Raw genomic sequence first — 20,031 nt, 5'->3', positions numbered from 1 at the left:
TCAGAGAAATGAAAGCTCCAAAGACCCAGAGAGAAGTGAGAATGTTCCTGGGTATGGTGGGTTATTGTCGTCAGTGGATAATTAATTTTTCCCTGATAGCAAAGCCACTGATTAAACTGACAAAAAGTGAAATGACGGATCCATTGGATCTAGATGCAGAACAAATGGCAGCATTTGAAGAGCTCAAAAGTAAAATGTGTGAGGCTCCAGCTTTGGGTATGCCTGACTATGAGAAAGAATTTGAGCTGTACTGTAGTGAGAGAAATGGATGTGCACTTTCAGTGTTAATTCAGAAGCATGGATTACTGAGAAGGCCTATTGCGTACTTCTCATCGACACTTGACCCTGTAGCTGTGGGTTTACCAGGTTGTCTGAAATCTGTGGCTGCAACATGCAGGAGTCTGGAACAAAGTGAAGGAATCATAATGGGATATCCTGTAAGGGTATTCGTACCTCACAATGTGGCAATTCTTTTGACAAGAAGCAGAACTCAGTACATGTCACATAGTCGTTTGACCAAATATGAAAAAGTGATTCTAGGAGCATCAAATGTGACTCTCGAGAGATGTGTGAATGTGAATCCAGCGACGCTTTTGCCAGACATTGAAAATGTGGGTGTGAAAATGGAAGATGATCATGATTGTTTGGATGTGCTTGAGTACTGTACAAAACCAAGACCAGACATAAGAGATCTACCCTTGAATGAGAGTGATCATGTGTTGTTTGTGGATGGATCATGTCTGAGAAATGATGATGGTGTGCTATGTGCAGCATATGCGGTGTGCAAAGTTTCAGAGGTCATGGAAGCATCACCATTGAAAGGAGTGAAATCTGCGCAAGTTGCTGAATTGATAGCATTGACAAAAGCTTGCGAAATTGGGAAAGATTTGAGGACGACTGTGTTGACTGATAGTCAGTATGGATTTGGAGTGGTGCATGATTTTGGCCAACTTTGGCTACAAAGAGGTTTCTTGACATCGAGTGGAACTCCAATAAAGAATGCTGAAATGATTGGTAAATTGCTTGAGGCGATACAGCTGCCTAAGGAGTTAGCAGTTGTAAAATGTGCTGCCCATGGACCAGGAGAGGATTTTATAACGGTTGGAAACAGATATGCCAACGATGTTGCGCAATACTGTGCCAAGACGAATCAGTCCATCAACAGGGACAGAGAAGGGGAAATGTCTTTTCTCTCTGTGATGTTTACTAATGTCCTAGAGACCTGGGATGAAGTGAAACAGTTGCAAGATGAGGCAGGAGAGGAAGAGAAAAAAGATTGGATTAAAGCAGGATGTGCTCCAAGAGAAACAGACCATGTTTGGGTCTACAGAGATGGCAGACCAGTGATGCCCAATTCCATCTTGTCGTCAATGGCAAGGATGTATCATGGCCAGGGACATTTGGGGAGGGACGCGATGGTTAGGTCGTTCAAGCAGACCTGGTACAATGCAAAGTTCAGGAAAATTGCAGAAAGCATCTGTCAGAGGTGTTTAGTTTGTCAGCAATTTAACACTGGGAAAAAGACAGTGGTGAGTCTGGGAACAATAGGCAGAGAAGGAGGTCCTTTTACAAGAATGCAGATTGATTTCATTGAAATGCCCCAAGTAAACAGACTGAGGTATGTTCTAGTGGTAGTCTGTTTGTTTTCAAGGTGGGTGGAAGCTTACCCGACTAGAAGAAATGATGGATTAACAGTGGCAAAGTTACTGTTAAGGGAGTTGATTCCTAGGTACGGGTTTCCAGTAACAGTTGAGTCTGATAGAGGTGGACACTTTCAAAATGAGCTTATGGGTTTGATTTGTGAAGCATTGAAAATACAGCAGAAGCTACATTGTGCATACCGACCAGAGGCTTCTGGTGTGGTTGAGCAGATTAATGGCACAATCAATAATAGGATTGGAAAAATGTGCTTAGCCACTGGCATGAAATGGCCAGATGTTTTGCCTCTAGTTCTGATGACTATGAGATCTACTCCAGATAGAACTACTGGTTTGAGTCCGCACGAGATAATCATGGGACGTGCTATGCGCCATGCATTCGTGCCTGTCAATAAGTTGGTGACAATAACTGATGACATGATTTTGGATTACTGTAAAGGCCTGGCTGACGCAGTTCATTCTGTGTTTCACCAGGTTGGAGAAGAAGCTACCACACTTGAGAAGAAGCAAGCCCATGATCTGAGTCCAGGAGACTGGGTGAGGATAAAAGTTCACAGAAGAAGAAATTGCTTGATTCCAAGGTGGGGAAGGCCAAGACAAGTTATTCTGACTACGACGACTGCAGTAAAGTGTGCTGGAGTGAAGCACTGGGTACATGCAAGTCATACTCTGAGAGTTCCAAACCCAAAAGAAGGGACTGGTAAAGAGTATTTTGAAGAGTCAGATTCCAGTGATGATGAAGATACAGAATCAGTGGGGAAAGAAGTAGGAAGAGCTTCGAATGAACCACTGCGAGTATCAGAAAAGAGATCAAATTCTGTAAGAGAGCCTGAAGTTTCAAACAGCAGTGAGGGAAAAAGAAAAGAAAAGAGAAATCACACAGAGACTACTCCTGAATCAGAAGAGGAGGAGATTGAAGAACCACTTGAGATTATACTTGAAGAAGTAGGGTCAGAAAAAGATAGAGAGGGACAGATTGCGGAAGACCCCCGAGGAGGTGTAGGGAACATTCTTGATGAGCCAGGTGAAGGGACAAGTAGACAGCAAGAAGATTGTGTGTCGGAGACCCGAGGAGGGACAGGAGTAGGGAAGTCTCAAACAGTGGTGGAAAAATCTGTGGAGAAGAAGAGAGCTGCTGGAAAACGGAAACAAGAGGAACTTGAAACAGATGATGAAGATGAACAAACAGAGGGTCGAGTTCTGAGAAAGAGAACTTGGATTGGAGAAAGAAATAATAAAGAAATAAAGCCGAAAAAGGTGTTAAGAGGAGATCGTTGGCCCAACAACAGAGTTAAGAGACTGAGATACAAAATAATAAGAGCAAATACATCGAAAGCTGAACAAGTGAATGAAGTTTCGAGTCAAAGTTCAAAAGCTAAAGAAGAAGAATCAAAGGAGTCAAACGAACCAGTGGAAATAAAAAGAGTAAGAAGACCCAACCAAAAGTACAGATCACCGGAATGGTCTTATGTGGCACTGTCTGAAGGAGGAAAAGAAGAAGCAGTGACTCGAGATAATCCGGAAGAGATCTTGAGAGAAGTGGTTGAGGAAGATACTGGTGAAATTCTGAAAGTACTCTTGACTGACATTGGAGAAGAGTCGAGTACTGAGGATTTTGATGTTGGAGATCTAATACAATTTGATGTTGAAGAAATTGAAGTGAAGAATGACAAGTATCCAAACTGAGTGAAAGAAGGATTCACTTGGATCAAGTGAACGAAGAGATCATTTGGATAAACTGAAAGCTGAAGAATTGCTGAAGAATTGAAATTGAAAAGTTCAAACAGTAGTGGAGTAGTAGAGGCTAAACTAAAATGGCTAACATAGAGGATAATAGAAATAGATGTGCTTTCTTTAAGAGGTGGTGTAGGATGTGCTGCTGCTGTACTGGATTATTAATGCTTCTATGGGGTGTTTTAGTTTTATTAGTTACTTTTAAAGTAGAGTTTGAGATGCATATAGAGAATGTGACAAATGTAGAGAAGAATTCACAAAAAGTAGTTCCAATTAGAATTAATAATGCTTACACACACAAAGATAGGTCAATTAATAACTTTTCTAGTAATGTTTTTTCGAAACTGTTATATGAATATGTAAAGACAATGGAAGTAAGGGATTGCTACGTCTGTATGCAATTACCTGCATCCGTCTCAGAGGGTGTTACTTATCATCATTTACCAGCTACATATGGTATTTCCTGTAGTATTTTAAGTAGTGTTTTTTATTTGTTAGGGAAAGTAGATTATAAGATGTCTAACAGATAGTATTTTTGGGCATTTGCCAATGAACAAAGAGCTGAATCCAGCTAAAGAAGCTAACACTTTTGGTGAGATTTTTATTGAAGAAAAAGGATTAACATTAGATTACATTTTTAAGAATAATTTAACTTGCAGTTTGAAAGGAGAGGAGAAAGCTTTCCTGGATATGGTAGAAGAAAGGAGATTGAACATGCATGAAAAAGCAGGGAAATATAAAGTGAGTGAGACAATTTGGGACATTGAGATGGGAAAGGAGTTGAAGAATGGGGCTAGTCCAACTTTAGCTCTAGATGCACCACAGAAGGGTAAACTTTGTATTACAAGAAGGAAATCCCAATATGATACATATTTTGTCGGGACTAGTGAGTGCCATGATACATACTTCATTGCAACAGGTTGGGGTTTCAGAGGTGGAGAAGATACGATTTTTCCAGGAGTATATTATGTTTGTGGGAATAAGGCTTATTACAAGTTGCCTGACCATTGGTATGGCACGTGTTATGTGGGCCTAGTTTTTCCAAAGATTTTTCATATAGATAAAGTAACAGATGTAGAACATATTAACTTACTAATGCGTTTTAAGAGAGAAACTTGGTCTGAAATAGTGGGTGATATTTTTGGGGTTTTGATTCCAGCAGTGGAAATTTCTTTGAATGCTTATGGAATTCGGAAACTGTCCACAGTGGTTGATCGCTTATCGACAAATACCGCTGGAGGGTTTCTTTTGGTGAATACGGAATTAAGTGCCGTACGTGCCATGTCTATGCAAAATCGACTTGCCCTTGATATTCTATTGGCCAAGGAGGGTGGAGTCTGTGGAATGCTGAAAGTTCAACATTGTTGCACTTACATTCCAGACGAAAGCAGAGACCTAAAGGTCTATATTAAAAATATTACTGATTTGCATGAAGAATTAGTACCACTTGAAGCTGAGAGTTTATGGACTAAAATAGCTAATAAAATGATAGCTGTTAAGGATTTTATTGCAAAGATAGGTAGTACTATTATAGGTAGAATATTGTTTCCCTTGTCTTGTATAATTGTGGCTTTATTAATAATAAGATTGGTGTGTGTGTTGTAAAAACAGGGGAGGGAGGAAGAAATTGAATAAAGAAAAGAAAAACAAGAGGTTGAAGAGAGAACCTCAAGAAATTGAATTAGAAGAATTGAGGGAGAGTGTTTACTTAGAGACAAAAAGGGATGATGAAAGAGTGACTGGTGTTTAATGTTGTGTAAAGGGGAAAAGACATTTCCGATTTCTCCTAAAATGGGACTAAATTTTCACTAATTTTTTTTGGGGGGTTTATTTGGTGATAAAATCACCAAAGGGGGGATTGCTGGAGCAGAGTTTTCAGTTTGAAAATTCTGGGGCTTTTGAAGCTCTGGCATGTCTATTCGTTGTATTAATTTATTAATAATTAATAATTAATTATTTGTCTTGTGCAAGTGCGTTTATATTAATCAATCCGTTTGTTTTAACAAGAGAGAGTTACACGTGAGTGTGCTTAAATGTGCTGACTGATAATAACACGCGAGTTAAATGTGTTTTCATGTTTAAACGTTGCTATGTGCTGTTTATTTTTGAGCACAAAACGCTTTTGAATTAATGCTTTTCCATGTTGCAAGTGCTAGATAAATGCATACACATAAGGGTATTAGTGGGGTTAACACTGTTTAATCACTATGCTGTAGTAACGTTGTTTTTTGTCTCTTTTAATTAAGATGGTCTATTAAGGCCTATGTTGACCTGAGAAAGAAGGCTGAATAGTGAGCCTGGCTGTGATTATAATTTGAAAACTGAGACGAGGGAGACCCCTGCTGGAAATGGTCCTGAAGCTAACTGACCATGGTCCTTGTCGAAAAACTTTCCATGAGGACGGCAGCAGTTTTTGGGAGTTCTCCAAGAGAAGTGAAAGTGTCCTTGGCAGCCTTGGGAAACAAAGGAGCCTTAGAAAGAAGCTCTGAACTGTGGCTCGATGGCCGAGGAGAAGCAGGATAATTGTGATACATGTTTTATTTTCTTGGTTCCTGTTCCGTAGTTTTCGCTATGTGTATTTTTCCTGAGCGGAGATTCTCAAATGTAGCAATGTTACATCCTTTCCTTCTCGCTCTGCTCAGCAAGTCCGGCGGACATTATAGTTTTTTCTATGTTTCCAATGTATCTTTCTATTGTTTAGAGTATTATAAGATGTTAGCCTAGAGAGGGTCTTTTGCCACTTGCCATTTTGCCTTTGCCGCATATTGAACCTGCGTTGCTGAGGATTGATGCTGAAGGGACTTCGTCTTGAGAGACATTTAGCGAGAGACTTGTCCTGACCCGTTCTGACATTTAGCTAGAATAGGTAACTATGAGAAATGATTTACTCGGATTGATTTTCTTGACTAATTTTAGATAAAGCAATATAATTTTAAACATGGTGTTGGATATTCTTTCTTGTCAATTATTGAGCTTGCATTATTGATTATTGTTGTATATATTGTATAGACTATGCTTAGGGACAGTCACAAAAACCAGGTCTTATCGACCTCGATATAGATGCAGGGTGTTTAGGAGTGTTTTCCTTCCACAGGTTTATTGCTGGTAGAGTATTTGAGCGTATGTTAATGAAATGGGCCCTAGCGTATGATGTATGCATGTGCGTGTAACTGTGAGATTACTCTATCCGTGGTAGTGGGAATATTGTACACACCCTGATCTCTATCAGCAGTTGTATGCTAAATCATCGTCACAGTTACTTTTAACGCTTGTGCTCTTTTCTTTTAGCAGAGAGTTCTTAACCTGTGATCCGAGGACCTCTGTGGGACCTACTCAAGAAGTCGGTCTCTCTGCCACAAAATTATTTATTATTAAAATTAATGCATCAAAATTAATAGAGTATATGAAAATGTGAAAACTTTCTATATTTGATTGTGTATTAAACAAAATATTTAAATATATGAGCATTTGCTTGGTGTATATCTGTATTTGTATTTTTATGCATTGTTTTGAGGGTCAAATCATAGAAATTGCATAGGCTGGGGATCACCAGCTTCCAATAATGACTCGGCGGGGGTCTTCGGATTCCAGTAACGATTTAGTGGGTGTTCACAGAAGTCAAAAGGTTGGGAACCGCCACGTTACAGCACATTCATATCTCTTTGGGGAACCAAATCCCATCTGATGCATTCTCTCCTGATCATGTATGTCCACTTGCTGGTTGCACAAGGTTATGGCATCAGGTCATATGCCAATAAAGAATAAAAACAGCACTGTTGCGCTCTGTGTTTTTGACCAAGAAATGGAGCAATAAATAACTTATCTACATAATTTGCTTTTTTATATTTCTCACGTTTTTAAAATGAGATTGTCAGGGTAAGGCACACAAGCATTTTTCCACTAATTATTTAAGTTAGCAGCACAAGGACCAGACGTTGCATCATACATCAATTATTTTCCTCCTACTTTTTATGACCTTGGCTGAAATGTATTAATCCATTCAGAAGTCTAACATACGGCACACAAATGTTCAACAGCAATATTAAAACGTTAGATTTCTATAGAAAAACATACAGACAATGTTCCACATGCGGCACCTTGTCTGCACCCTATCCAGTGGGTGCACTAGTCAAAAAGTGACTAAAGGGGTAGAACGCTGTCCGGATCTGCGCTAGGCTGGCGCAAAAAAGAAAGAACTGACGTCAGCGTATAAGTGGGCGGCATATAAGTAGGCACCACAACGTCATCCCGCGACCACAACGCCGACGCCGGACACAGACGACCGACACCACCTACTAACGCGCGGGGGTACTGCTGAGAAACAATTCTCCGGATCCAGTTTGATGCCTGGAGGAAGTTCTAGGTTAAGGAATCTATAACTAATTCTAATTTAATTTAATTTAAAATGCTTATAAAGCGCAGCATACACCTTGCGGTTTCTTGGCGCTGAAGGTTCAGTGGCTGAGGGGAAGGAAGACCGGGGAGAAAATTTAGGCGGGGAAAGCCTGGCTAAATAGGAAGGTTTTCAAGTCTCCACGGAAGGAAAGGTACTGAGTTGCGGAGCGGAGGTTATCAGGGAGAGAGTTCCAGAAGGAAGGGGCCAGAGTAGAGAAATTGGATCCACCCCACTTTTTGCGCGAGAAACGGGGGATCAGAAGAAGGGACTTGGAGGAGGACCGGAGATTTCTTGCGGGGACGTAGGGTTTGATGAGTGAAGTGATGAAAGCAGGGGCAGTGCCCTGACGGGCCTGGAAGACCATGCACCCGATTTTAAAGAGGGAACGTTGTTTCACGGGGAGCCAGTGGAGTTTCTTTAGGAGGGGGGTGGAGTGGTGATAACGTGGGAGGCCAAATATCAGTCTGGCCGCCTGGTTCTGGATGGCTTGGAGTCTACGCAAACTATAGGCAGGGATGCCATGAAAAAGAGCGTTGGCGTAGTCCAGACGCGAGATTACCAGGGCGGCCATGATGGTCTTGAGGGCCTGAGGGGTGAAGAAGCGGGAGACAGAGCGGATGGTTCGAAGAGTGAGGAAACAGGAGGAAACCACGGAGCTAATGTGTGAGTGAAGAGTGAGCTGATTGTTCATTTTGACACCCAGTGTTTTGACAGTGGTGGAGGGGGAGGGTGCAGGGCCGAGAGAGGGGGGCCAGAAAAGAGAGTTCCAGGGACTGGACGAACCACCAGTGAGAACCAGCTCGGTTTTATCAGGGTTCAGTTTAAGATGGTTGTGATTCATCCAGTCCCTGATAAATGTCATAGTAGACTGGAAATTGGAGACCGAGAGAGAAGAGGGGGATAGATCAAAGATGAGCTGGAGGTCATCCGCGTAGTTAAAGACGGTGACCTCCAGCTGCTGGAGAGCAAAGATGAGAGGAAAGATATAGAGGTTGAAGAGAAGAGGGGAGAGAGAGGAACCCTGGGGAACACCGCAGGTGACAAGGAGAGGAGTGGAGGTGAAGTCGCCTAGACGGACCGCCTGAGTGCGGTCCCTCAGAAAGGAGGAGAGCCAGACAAGAGCTGATCCCCTGATGCCAGCCGCCTTGACACGGGTGAGTAGGATGGTATGGTCCACCGTGTCAAAGGCGGCGGAAAGATCGAGGAGGACCAGTGCCTGGTGGTTGTTGTCATCCATGCCCTTTCTGAGGTTGTCTAGGACGGCGACTACGACCGATTCTGTTGAGTGCCTGGGGCGGAATCCTGCCTGACGAGAAGCCAGCCCCCCATTAGCCTCAATGTGGGTGCTCAGAACCGCGGTAACATGGCGTTCCATCACCTTGCCCAGAAAGGGCAGCAGGGAGATGGGGCGAAAGTTGGACGAGATAGAAGGGTCCGAGCCGGGTTTCTTCAGCAGTGGTACTATGGTGGCTGCTTTTAGTACCGGGGGCACCACACCCTGTGCCAAGGCGCTGTTGAGGAAGGCAATCGGGGGATCAGGGCAGCTAGAATAGATTTGCTGTAGGATGCGAGCGGAGCAGACATCCCCCGGGGACCCTGATTTAACTTTGGGGAGAATCGACAGAAAGGATTCCTGAGTAAGGGGAGGGATGACAGTGAGATGATTTTGTACTGGGGGGGGGGAGGGATCGACGAAGGTAGGCGAGGGTAAAGGGATATTGGCCTTGATATTGGTGATCTTATCCACGAAGTATTTGTTTAATTGGTCGCAGAGAAGCTGGGAGGGAGGGATTAGGGGCGAGGCTCGATCTGAGAACGCCAGGTCGTTTACGATGTCAAAAATAGCCCTGGGTTTGTTGGCGGCCGACATTATTCTCGTAGAGAAGTAGTCGGTCTTTGCAGCTAGAATTGCTGATTTGTAATCAGCCAACAGTGTCAGAAAGTAGGTTTTTAATAACGGGCAGTAGTCCTTCCTCCACTGCCTCTCCGCCCTCCGGACGCCCAGTTTGAGTTCTTTTAGATGGTCGTTAAACCATCGGTTAGAGTCCTTAAGCCGGCGGATGGAGATGCGTCGTAAGGGGGCCTCTGAATCACAGGCTCCAGCCAGCCAGGTGTTAATGGCCTTGGCCTGTGAGGCCGATGATAAGCCAGAGAGGGGGGGGATGGAATTGTGAAGCAGGGAGGTCAGGGAGGGGAGATCCAACCTGTTCCAGTTCCGCGCCCAGGTGTTTTTGGCAAGCGGGGTTTTGGGGGACAAGTTGTGGGGAATGGAGAAAGAGATGAGGGCATGATCGGACCAAGGACAAGGGGAGACCGCCACCGAAGCCAGTGGGAGGTTAAGAGCCCAGACCTGATCAAGTGTGTGCCCGTGAAGATGAGTGGGGACAGAAATGTGTGGGACAAAGTTGAGGGAAGACAGAGATTCAGTAAATTCTTTTGAGGCGGAGCACTCGTGTGGGTCTGAGGGCCAGTAATTAAAATCCCCCAGCACCAAGACCGAGGCAAAGTTGACCGCCAGGTTTGCCAGCAGGTCTTGGAAGGCAGGTAGAAATGAAGGCGAGGGCTGAGGGGGGCGGTACATGAGGAGACAAGTGATGGGAGGGGCGGTCTGGAGGGAACGGGCCACCAGGAAGTCTACAGGGGCCATAGGGGAAGAGGGAAGTAACTGGAAGTGCAGATCTGACCTAGTAATTAGCGCGACCCCACCGCCCGCCCTGCCGGCCGGTCGATCGGCACGTAGGGCCACATAAGACGGTGGAAGGGTGGCCAGGAGAGCGGGAAGGGAGGTATCGCAGTACCAGGTCTCGGTCAAGAGCAGTAGGTCAGGTTTCTCGGTATCGAGTAAGACGAACAGCTCGTGGTGATGCTTGACCGCCGACCTGGTATTGAGTAGAATAACGGACAGAGCTGGGGTGGAGGGGGGTGGGTCAGGGCAGGGGAGGCAGGGTGGCAGGGGAGATTGCGGTGGGGAGTGCGGCAGTGCAGGGAGGGTGGGGGCAAGGCCCAATGAATCGACGAGTCTACGGACAGGGTCCGGAAGTGGCCAGGTGCCTTGGAGGGCGATAAGGTCTTTAGAGGAGTATGATATTATTTGAGCATAGCGTCGTGCCCCTTGCCCCGTTCGGCCGCGGACGGGCGCAGACGGGCTTGACTTATGCGCGACTTCGGCGCGACGTCGGCGCTCCCGCTGCGCTCGTCCGCTGCGCGTTCTGTATTGACACATTAATAAGGGCGGCCGTAAAGGCGGGAAGGGGGCGTGGCCTGGATGTGGGCGTGGCCAGCCGGCAGGAGGGCGTCACGTGAGCGCTGGAACCGCTACACGGAGCCCTCGGTGTGGAAAGAGCAAATAGCAGCAAGGTACAGTTTTAAAACACAATTTTCCAGAGTAAAACACAAAGCGTCTCCCGGCTTCCGCCTCAGGAGCAAAGAACCAAGTGAGCGCTCGGTAGCTGGCGCTTAAGAAGGGCGGGAAGGGGGCGTGGCCTGGATGTGGGCGTGGCCAGCCGGCAGGAGGGCGTCACGTGAGCGCTGGAACCGCTACACGGAGCCCTCGGTGTGGAAAGAGCAAATAGCAGCAAGGTACAGTTTTAAAACACAATTTTCCAGAGTAAAACACAAAGCGTCTCCCGGCTTCCGCCTCAGGAGCAAAGAACTAACTGTCTCTTTCAGATCTGCACATACAACAGTCAGTCTTTTATTCAGTAAATACTTAACCTGGCCTAGGTTTTACTAGCAAGTCTTCCCAAATCATGGAGATCAGTGACTATCTTTCTAGTCCAACATTAGATATAGGGACAAAGTTTTGTAATTCCTTGTAATTTTGGAAATTTCGAGTAAGAGTTTCAGCCATGCCAAGTTCCCTGTGGTTAAAATCTGATTTGAACCACTAATGAACAAGATTTTCATAGCTTAGGAACATGCCACTTCTATTATACAAATAGAGGTAAAATATGAGTTGAATGGATTCTTCCTTTTAGAGTACAAACATAGAATTTCTATTCTTTACAGCTTATGGAGATGTAGTCAATTTCAGACCCGACTGGTGAAAATGGAGTAATGAGCACTAGAGTACAAAACACCAGTGCTTTCCGCTGCAATTTCTACTAGCTCAGCTGAGTGACCATATTTTAATTAGAAGTTACCCTCCACCTCCCTTTTACTTTAAGCAGGCATTCAAATGACACAGACAGCGAGGTTTCTAACCTCACTGACAAAATTCATTAATAAAAAAGGAAACACAATTTGCTGTTTGGACAGCAAACTAGCAAGACAAGCTTGGGTTTTGACTCGTGGGCAGCAGGGCCAGGTCAAAATGATAAATAGAACAAAAAGAATGCCGGTGCTGCACTAGACTTTGAAAGAAGTTTAGACAAATGAACCGATTAAATCAAATCCATTTTAACCATTTATTGGTGGATTTAAATCAAAGGTATTTTTTATGCAATTTTTCTTATTATTTTGCACGGTAATATTTAGAATAATTCAACCATATCTACAAAAATAGGAACAAACATTAAGAAGCATTTCATGGTGCACGGTTCACGTCGGCTCCAAGGGCGCTCACCTTATGAGATTGATCAGATTTCGGCTGGTGAACTTTGTTGACTTGCAACTCCTGACTTGAGCTTTTTTACACCGCCCAGGATAAAATAAGGGGCCACAGACGTTTAAATAAGACAACACATACACCTGCCACTGTTCACAGATCCTTGTATTGGACGTTCTCCCTACAATCCAATTAGAGCCTTGTTTGCGTCATTTCAAATTCTAGATAGCTTTGGTCCTGATGAGAATCCCCGGTGAAGGGATTCGAAACGCGTTGACCTACTTTGATCTGTCTTCGCCTTCAGTCTAATAACTGCCAAACAAATCTAAAAAATAGATGCTTTTGAAATAGTGCAAATGTTTTTCACTTATGGTTTTTTGTACATATAAGTGTAAATTGAATGTTGTCCATTGTCTGAATGTCTGAGGTACGCTAGTTGTGGTGATTTGTATGTGTATATGTAATGCTATGTAAATATTTGAAATGCTTCTTAATGTTTGTTCCTATTTTTGTAGATATGGTTGAATTATTCTAAATATTACCGTGCAAAATAATAAGAAAAATTGCATAAAAAATACCTTTGATTTAAATCAACCAATAAATGGTTAAAATGGATTTGATTTAATCGGTTCATTTGTCTAAACTTCTTTCAAAGTCTAGTGCAGCACCGGCATTCTGTTTGGACAGAAAAAGCACGAAATACACTATCTGCTCATCTGAAACAAGCCCAATTTCCTAAAAGGCTGCAAATTCTCCAATCTATTACATGTGATGAGCAGATAGAAGTGTGGGGTTTTCAGATTCATTGCTGGGAGCGACACCAACAAACCAAATCTACAAATAGAACTGTGTGGTGACTGTCCCACAAACAAATTATGTGTGGTATCACTATATATTACACTGAACTGAGGGTTTAACTACCGTAAAGACTATAAAGCAAATTTGAAAGACCATCAACTAGACAAACCTGAACAAAATAAAGAAAAACAAGTAGCTCGCCTAGCTAGGTCAAAAGCGCCTATTCTGTCCAAATTATGTGATAGGCTAGACAGAAATTCCCATTTGAAATACGGTCCAACTTTAAAGGGCAAGCACAGGATGAGGGCCTCAACAGGCGGACCGAGATGAGGAAGAAAAACAGTGGTGGTAATGTGTTTTCTGCACTTGAACTGGCTTGAAAGTAGGCTTGCAGAAGTTGACAAGTTGCAGATAAACTTCTGTGGTGGGCATAGTGCCATTTCAAACAGGTCTCATCTGGCTACTCTAAATATATATGTCCTGTGTAAAACCGCTGCTATAGGAGGGACGTCTTCGGAATCACGAGGTAAATACAAGGCGCCTGCCTGCGTCCACCTGGGGGTGACCGGTTAAACAGGTCTGCCTCTACCCTGAGAAGCCTGGTATGTAGCCCAAAGCCGCGGCTTCAAGAAGGAGCTTGTTATACAGGACTGCTGCGTCACCGCCGCGCTGTTTACCAAAGTCTTTTTTGGCACCTACTTTTGAAAAGCTGTGTAAAAAATCTGCACACAGTGTTCTTCGTCTTCCTGACTAATTTCCTCCCACTGTACGAAAGGAAGGAAGGTTGTTTTCTAAACGAGCCTGAAAACTGCATTTGCTTAATATTAATAATACAGCAAGGATTTTCACTCAGCATTGCACAACAACTTTGCTTCTGTTCACGCATTTTTTTAATTGTTGCAAGAAATGCGTGAGCTAAGTAATTAAAAGATCATCTTTTATGTTTATAAGAATGACTGCCAAGGAAAGGTTAGGATATTAATTGAAATTCGACTACACAGTGCTGTTTTCACAAAAAGGTGTTTGGGAAGAAAACAGACAAGAAACTGACCCGAGTCTCAATACTTTGGGAGCGTTTCCGTTTGTTCTACAAGTCTTTTTAACTAATAAAGAAGCGGAAGCCTAAGTCGCCGTTAAAAAGTAGTTCAAGAGGCACAGAAGGCAATGGAGGCGATTTACACCCTATGTTGTTTTTCGTCCAACACCCTAATTTGAGTGCGTTAGAGAGAACTCAGAGGCAGCGGGCATAGAACGAGGCAGCAGAAGGGTGATGGAAACTTTAAACTCGAGCTGATTTCCACATCACTTCTAAAAAAGAAGTGTAGAGCGGGATTTTAAAAATCATGCAAAGCGACGAAGAAGTTGGTTGAGTGGTCTCTCTTGATATCAGCGGTGGCCGCCAGGGTACACGGGTACTAAGAGAGCCTTTCTTCCTCTCGGGTTCGTTAGAGCGAGGACAGGTAAACTAAGTAATACTCACAGCTGCCGTTTAAGCAACATGAAACAGAAGCAACCGCGGGAACATGCAGTGTATAAAAGCACATTTAATTCCGGACGCAAATGGTGATAAAGGCAATTAACTTATTGTCCCAGTGTCAGGCTTTTCATCAATCATTCTAGTAACTGGGGTAAGTTTTGTAGTATGAAAAGAGAGAGACTGCACGTGGTTTCCCATAAACAGAACACAGATTGGGGCAGGATTGGGAGATACGGGCACCATGGGACAGTGGGGGCAGCACGGACAATTGGGGGCAGCGTGGAAAAGGGGAGGAAGCGAACATGAGGGGAGGGCCAGCGTGTTTGAAGAGGGGGCTAGCATTAATGAAGAGTTGGGGAGGGGGGCGAAAATGCAGATGGAAGTGATGGTTGGTTGGTGATCATACGGAGGAAGGGATAAATGGAGGTACGGAGAGCAAGGGGGTGGTCAGTGACTTAGTCAGCTGTGGAGACTGCAATTATAACCCAAGTATAACATAGCATAAGAGAATAGTTGTTTTTGCATTTTTGTGCTCTAGATGCCATTTTGCTATTGTGCATGTCATTTTTAATTTTCACTCATCTGAAATTGGTGGCTTTCATAAATATAGATTAAGCACCTCATTTTTTTTCTTTTAGATACGAGTGTCTGGCTCTACGATAGTAAGTTAGTCTGGCCCCCTGTAATGTCAGATGCAGCGGAAAGCTCTAAAAAACGAAAATACCTGAACTATCCCAGTTAGTGTGAGACGTGGTGTTGATGAGAGCATCAGAATGAATTCCACCCTTCGCAATGGAGAAACGCACACTGAAAGGCTCATGTAAATATGATACTTAATCAAGTGTTACATTGTTCTGTGGAACTAGGCAGAAGCAATATTGTTAGGAAAGAAAACTCTGAAATGGTGTTAAAATTAGCTAACTCAGGATTATCCGAATGGAAGCGTTTCTGAAATGGAGCAACTACAGTCCCTTGGTCTGATGGTGAGAATAAACATCAGGTTATGTTGAATGCAGGCTGGTCAATAGGTACTTAGTGGCCTCTGTGTGCTCTTATCAGTTCAGGGTCTCACATTTAAGTATTAGGGTGTCTGATCCCATGCAGCCACACATCAGCATATGTCCTGGGAGGAGCTAGGTTTTAAAACTGCACTTTACTATACATTTGTTACCCCACGTTTCTGCTCCATCATCCTCAAATACTTCAGTACATGGTGGCCTGATAATTTTGGCTTTGTGTGGTTTTCAGAACCTTCTGTATTGCTCACTGAGCTGTATACGCCTCGACCATGAGGTTCCTTTGACCCCTGAGGTAGTAGACAATGGAGCGGAGGCCATGTGATCATGGTGCAGACCTACCATCTTTGGAAAAATCTCCCACTTTAACTCTGCCAGCCTTTGGATCATTCAGATATCTGGTCTTCTTTCACGTCTAGGTCTGGCTGAAGCGTCTCATTGCCATGACACAACTAGGTCTGCTTGTGGTATCCAAGTGATTCGCCTGATACAACTAACATTTCTACAAGTGGTCAGGAAGGGGGTCCAAAAAAACAGGAGTTTTTCTTAGCCTGAAATTAGGTAAGAATATCATCAACCAGAGAAACAATAGTGAAAAAAGGGATAAAATATCGCTGGGGAGGGGGATAGTGGTTCAATTTAGTCAAAGAGAGAAAACAATTAAAGGGCACAGTTCTTTCGGGTAAGCAGAAAAACACAACCAGAATCAGGTCGTCATCAGCTGACAAAGAGGGTTTCTGCCATTTTGCAACATTACAAACCTAGCATGTAGAAAAAAACAACCCACATTAAGATTTTACATGACCAAACGGATCTCACATATGCCTTGGGTCGAATAACAAACCGATGTTCTAGATAAAGCTTTCGCGGGCAATGCACATAAAACAAATAGATAACTAAGAAAAATCCTTTTTACCTGTGGACGTAATGCAGCTGATGAATGGAATGAATAGCGAGCACCATTTCAGCAAGGTAAAACCGCGCCATATCTTCAGGAAGCCGGTCTTCAAACTTGCTCAGTAGTGTCAACAAATCACCACCTACATAATAGTCCATCACCAAGTACTGTTCGGAGAAAGTGATGAAAAACACACATAGTTGGATATTTATTTTTTAACCAAAGTAAACGCACTCGGAAAGAAAAATATAAATTATTGCTAATCACGAGGAACTCTTCATTAACTAAACCGTTACAATGAACAAAGAGAGCAAAACGAATGTGGGTGCAGTAGTGAAGAAACCCATACAAGCATATTGGAATACATGATAAATTAAGATGCTAAGAACATTAATTTTTCTTTACACGCTATGGACCCCAAACATTTAAGAGATCACGCAGATCCCTTCACTAAAAGAGAAAATATGGTAGGACGCAATCATATGAATCCAACTGACTACAAAAGAAATCACACGAAGCAGACTATTATTACAATGACTTATTAATGTAAATCAGAGCACGTAGAACCCAAGTGATCCTTACAGGCCTCTAAAAGCCGCACACAAAACCACACACACAACATAAATGAGTATCATTAATAAACATGATAATGACACCCTATGCAACAACGCTATAGACTCAACACACAGCCCTCACCTCAGCATATTCACAAATACTGATGGTATTCACACACAGGCATGCTTGAGGCTGACAGTCCTAGCACTACTAACCACTGTCAGGATATCCTCTTAACCAGCACAAACTACGAGACTAACACAAAACAGCAAAAAGGGCTTTTGGACGTGGTACATAAACATTAGCTAACACCAAGACTCTTAAAAGGATATGATAATTACCACAACTTTAACTTTTTTTTAAAAAATGTGTTAAAAACAAAATTCGTTTTAGAAGGATGACTCTACGCACAGCAGTCGCTGACACAGCTCACTGGCAACGCATCTCTACCATAATCCAACACATACCCGAGGAACAGACTATCAAGCAGTACATTGGTAAAGGGAAGACCGGGTTTTGGGGAGCCCATAAATCACCAGGAGGTACATATTACGGTAGCAAAGCAACATGCAATAATCAGTGCAGAATGAGTCTGACAGGATTCCATTTGGAAACCCTAATTATACCCACAAGTGAGACATTTGCCAAAAAAGAGTGCTGCAACTGCCGTCATACCTCTTGAAAACAAGCACTGGCAATGTCAAAAGGTCTAGCATATGAACAAAAGTGCCTGTTGCGCTAGTTATCGGTTTTGGTACTCAATCAGTCATCACACATCGGTCACTCATCTTTGTACTCCTGCATCCATTCACTGACCCCAGTCCTGCATTCTCCCTCTGACACAACCACAATAAAACACACACAAACTCAACATATATGTGCAAGATAAATTAAAAGACTACATGTAGAAAAAAGAAAACATGCTATCCAAATGCTGCAGGCATATGCTTACAATAACAAAATTTAAAATGCCTGCCGGAGTCATTTATGCAGAGTAACATACATAGTCAATTATTGCTTTAAAGTTCCTGCATGAAAGACTCATTTAAAAGCAACGTGATGGCATCTTGAGTTGGTAAAACAATTAATTATACACTAGGGACACAAGCCTTTCATCATGGGTGCCTGGTTATGGTTTGGATCGTATTAGTCATAAAAAAGTACAACTTACACTCTCCTACATTTGAAGGCTGGTGGGGTGCATGACAGGGTGAGGGTGGGGGCAGGAGGAGGACACGGAAGTAGAGTTGGACTCCCTAACTAGGGAAGGGGCTGAGGGGGCTGCAATGGGATAAGAAGCAGGGAAAAAGGAGTGTCTCCTCCGAGCTGGTGGTGCATCGTCAGGCATAGGGTAAGTGCATAGGGTAAGTGAAGAGGGCAGTGTAGAGCATCGGAATAAGACTGGTCCTTCTCCATCTCGTTGAGTGGCGTCCGGCTCCTGTTGCATAAACATGAGAACCCTCGGGTAGGTTGGGCAGGACAGTTCTCGGAAATCTCGAGAGAGAGAAAGCTGAGGCATGGGCCCACATTTCATCAAACTGGGGCAGTTTGTTCTCGAGTGATGCAGTCTGTATTTCCAGGCCTACAATATCTCAAGAGCGATACAACCAGTCTGTGTGAGAAGGTGGAGTGTAAGTTCCCCACTTGGAAGTGATGGCTTGCTTGGCTGCACATAGTGCCATTGTGATAGATTTCCCCTTGGGAGAGTAGAGAGGGAAGTTCGCACATTTGGGAGACCCAGAAGGATGTAACTGAGAAAGGCCTGGATATCGGTGTCATCTCCAAGGACCTCGTCCCAGTATTGCTTAAGTTTAGGACAGCGCGAGAGGAAGTGCGTTAGAGTGCCTGTGTGACCGCAGTCGAGCCAGCATGTGTCTCTGCTCACTGGGATGCAGTACAAATAATGAGTGACTGCGCAGTGCCTCTGTGCCTGCTGCATTGATTGAGGAGTTCCGTGCAGAATCACATACCATTCTCTGCAAGTAAAGAACCGTTCCAGTTCCTCATCCCACCTTCTCTATGAAGATGATTTGGTGTTGTCTAGCGGTCGGTTTATGAACTTGTAGATATCTGAGTAAAGGCTTTTGTCTCCAGTTTTCACAATGAGCCAATTTTTGAATTAGGTGAGTGGGTCTGCAGACTGTGGCATGGACAGAGGGGTGAGTGATCCAGTGTTTGACAGCTACATAGCGCCAGATTTACTCAGCTGAAAGCTCGTAGGAAGCTTGTAGTTGCCAGGAAGTCCATGAGGCCAGTGTTGTCGAAGACGTCCCCCATCCTTTTACACTGTGCCGCCTAGCAGACCTGGTAGGCGGAACTTTATTTAGCCGGAGAGAACCAGGGAACTCAGGATTGCCTAATAAGGGCGTGAGTAGGGAGATGGGTGTTGAATGGCCTCCAAATATCATAACCCTATCCCAGGCGTCCACTGTGGCTCGCAGAACGGGGGGAGATGTACATTACTGGGGAGAGGTGTCATTTATGAAGTTAGAGCACTTTCCGTATGTGGATTCCAGCAATACCTTGGTCCATAAAGCACCATTGTTTCTCCATGAGTGTTCTGGACCTCTTCTCCATATACTGTAATTGTGCTGCTAGGTAATGGAGGGTGAAATGGGAGATACCCAGCACTCCCTCTTCCATGGTAAGTAAACCCTTTTACGGGCCATGCAGGGTTTCTTGCACCCTCCAAATAATAGCCTCTATCATGTGCCTGAGCTTGCTAAGGAGAGGCAGAGGAGGTTGCAGGGGGAGTGTTAGCATAACAGAGAATTTAAGGTAGCAGAGACATATTCACCTCAGCCTTCCTACCCAACCAAGAAAGAGCACCTCTTTTCCATGTGTGCAAGTCATGACGTGCCATTGCTAGAAGGTCGGCGAAGTTTGACGCAGCAGTCTTTCCATAGTGGGGCAGTTTGTGGGCCAAGACAAGGCACCCAATGTTTCATCCAAG

General features: G+C 43.8%; 1 protein-coding gene across 2 annotated transcripts in view; it reads right to left on the bottom strand.

Moving 5' to 3' along the window:
- The window catches only part of CDC42BPB (CDC42 binding protein kinase beta), a 1,057,701-nt gene that overhangs the window by 730,816 nt on the left and 306,854 nt on the right, over positions 1-20,031 (bottom strand). For both annotated transcript variants that reach the window (XM_085626326.1, XM_085626327.1), the window contains exon 5: positions 16,542-16,690. In XM_085626326.1, the coding sequence (XP_085482452.1) occupies positions 16,542-16,690 (149 nt within the window). The remainder of the gene's footprint in view (positions 1-16,541; positions 16,691-20,031) is intronic.

Source organism: Triturus cristatus, chromosome 9 (genome assembly GCF_964204655.1).
Source record: "Triturus cristatus chromosome 9, aTriCri1.1, whole genome shotgun sequence".
NCBI classification, from domain to species: domain Eukaryota; kingdom Metazoa; phylum Chordata; class Amphibia; order Caudata; family Salamandridae; genus Triturus; species Triturus cristatus.
This window is presented reverse-complemented; position numbering and strand designations above follow the sequence as displayed.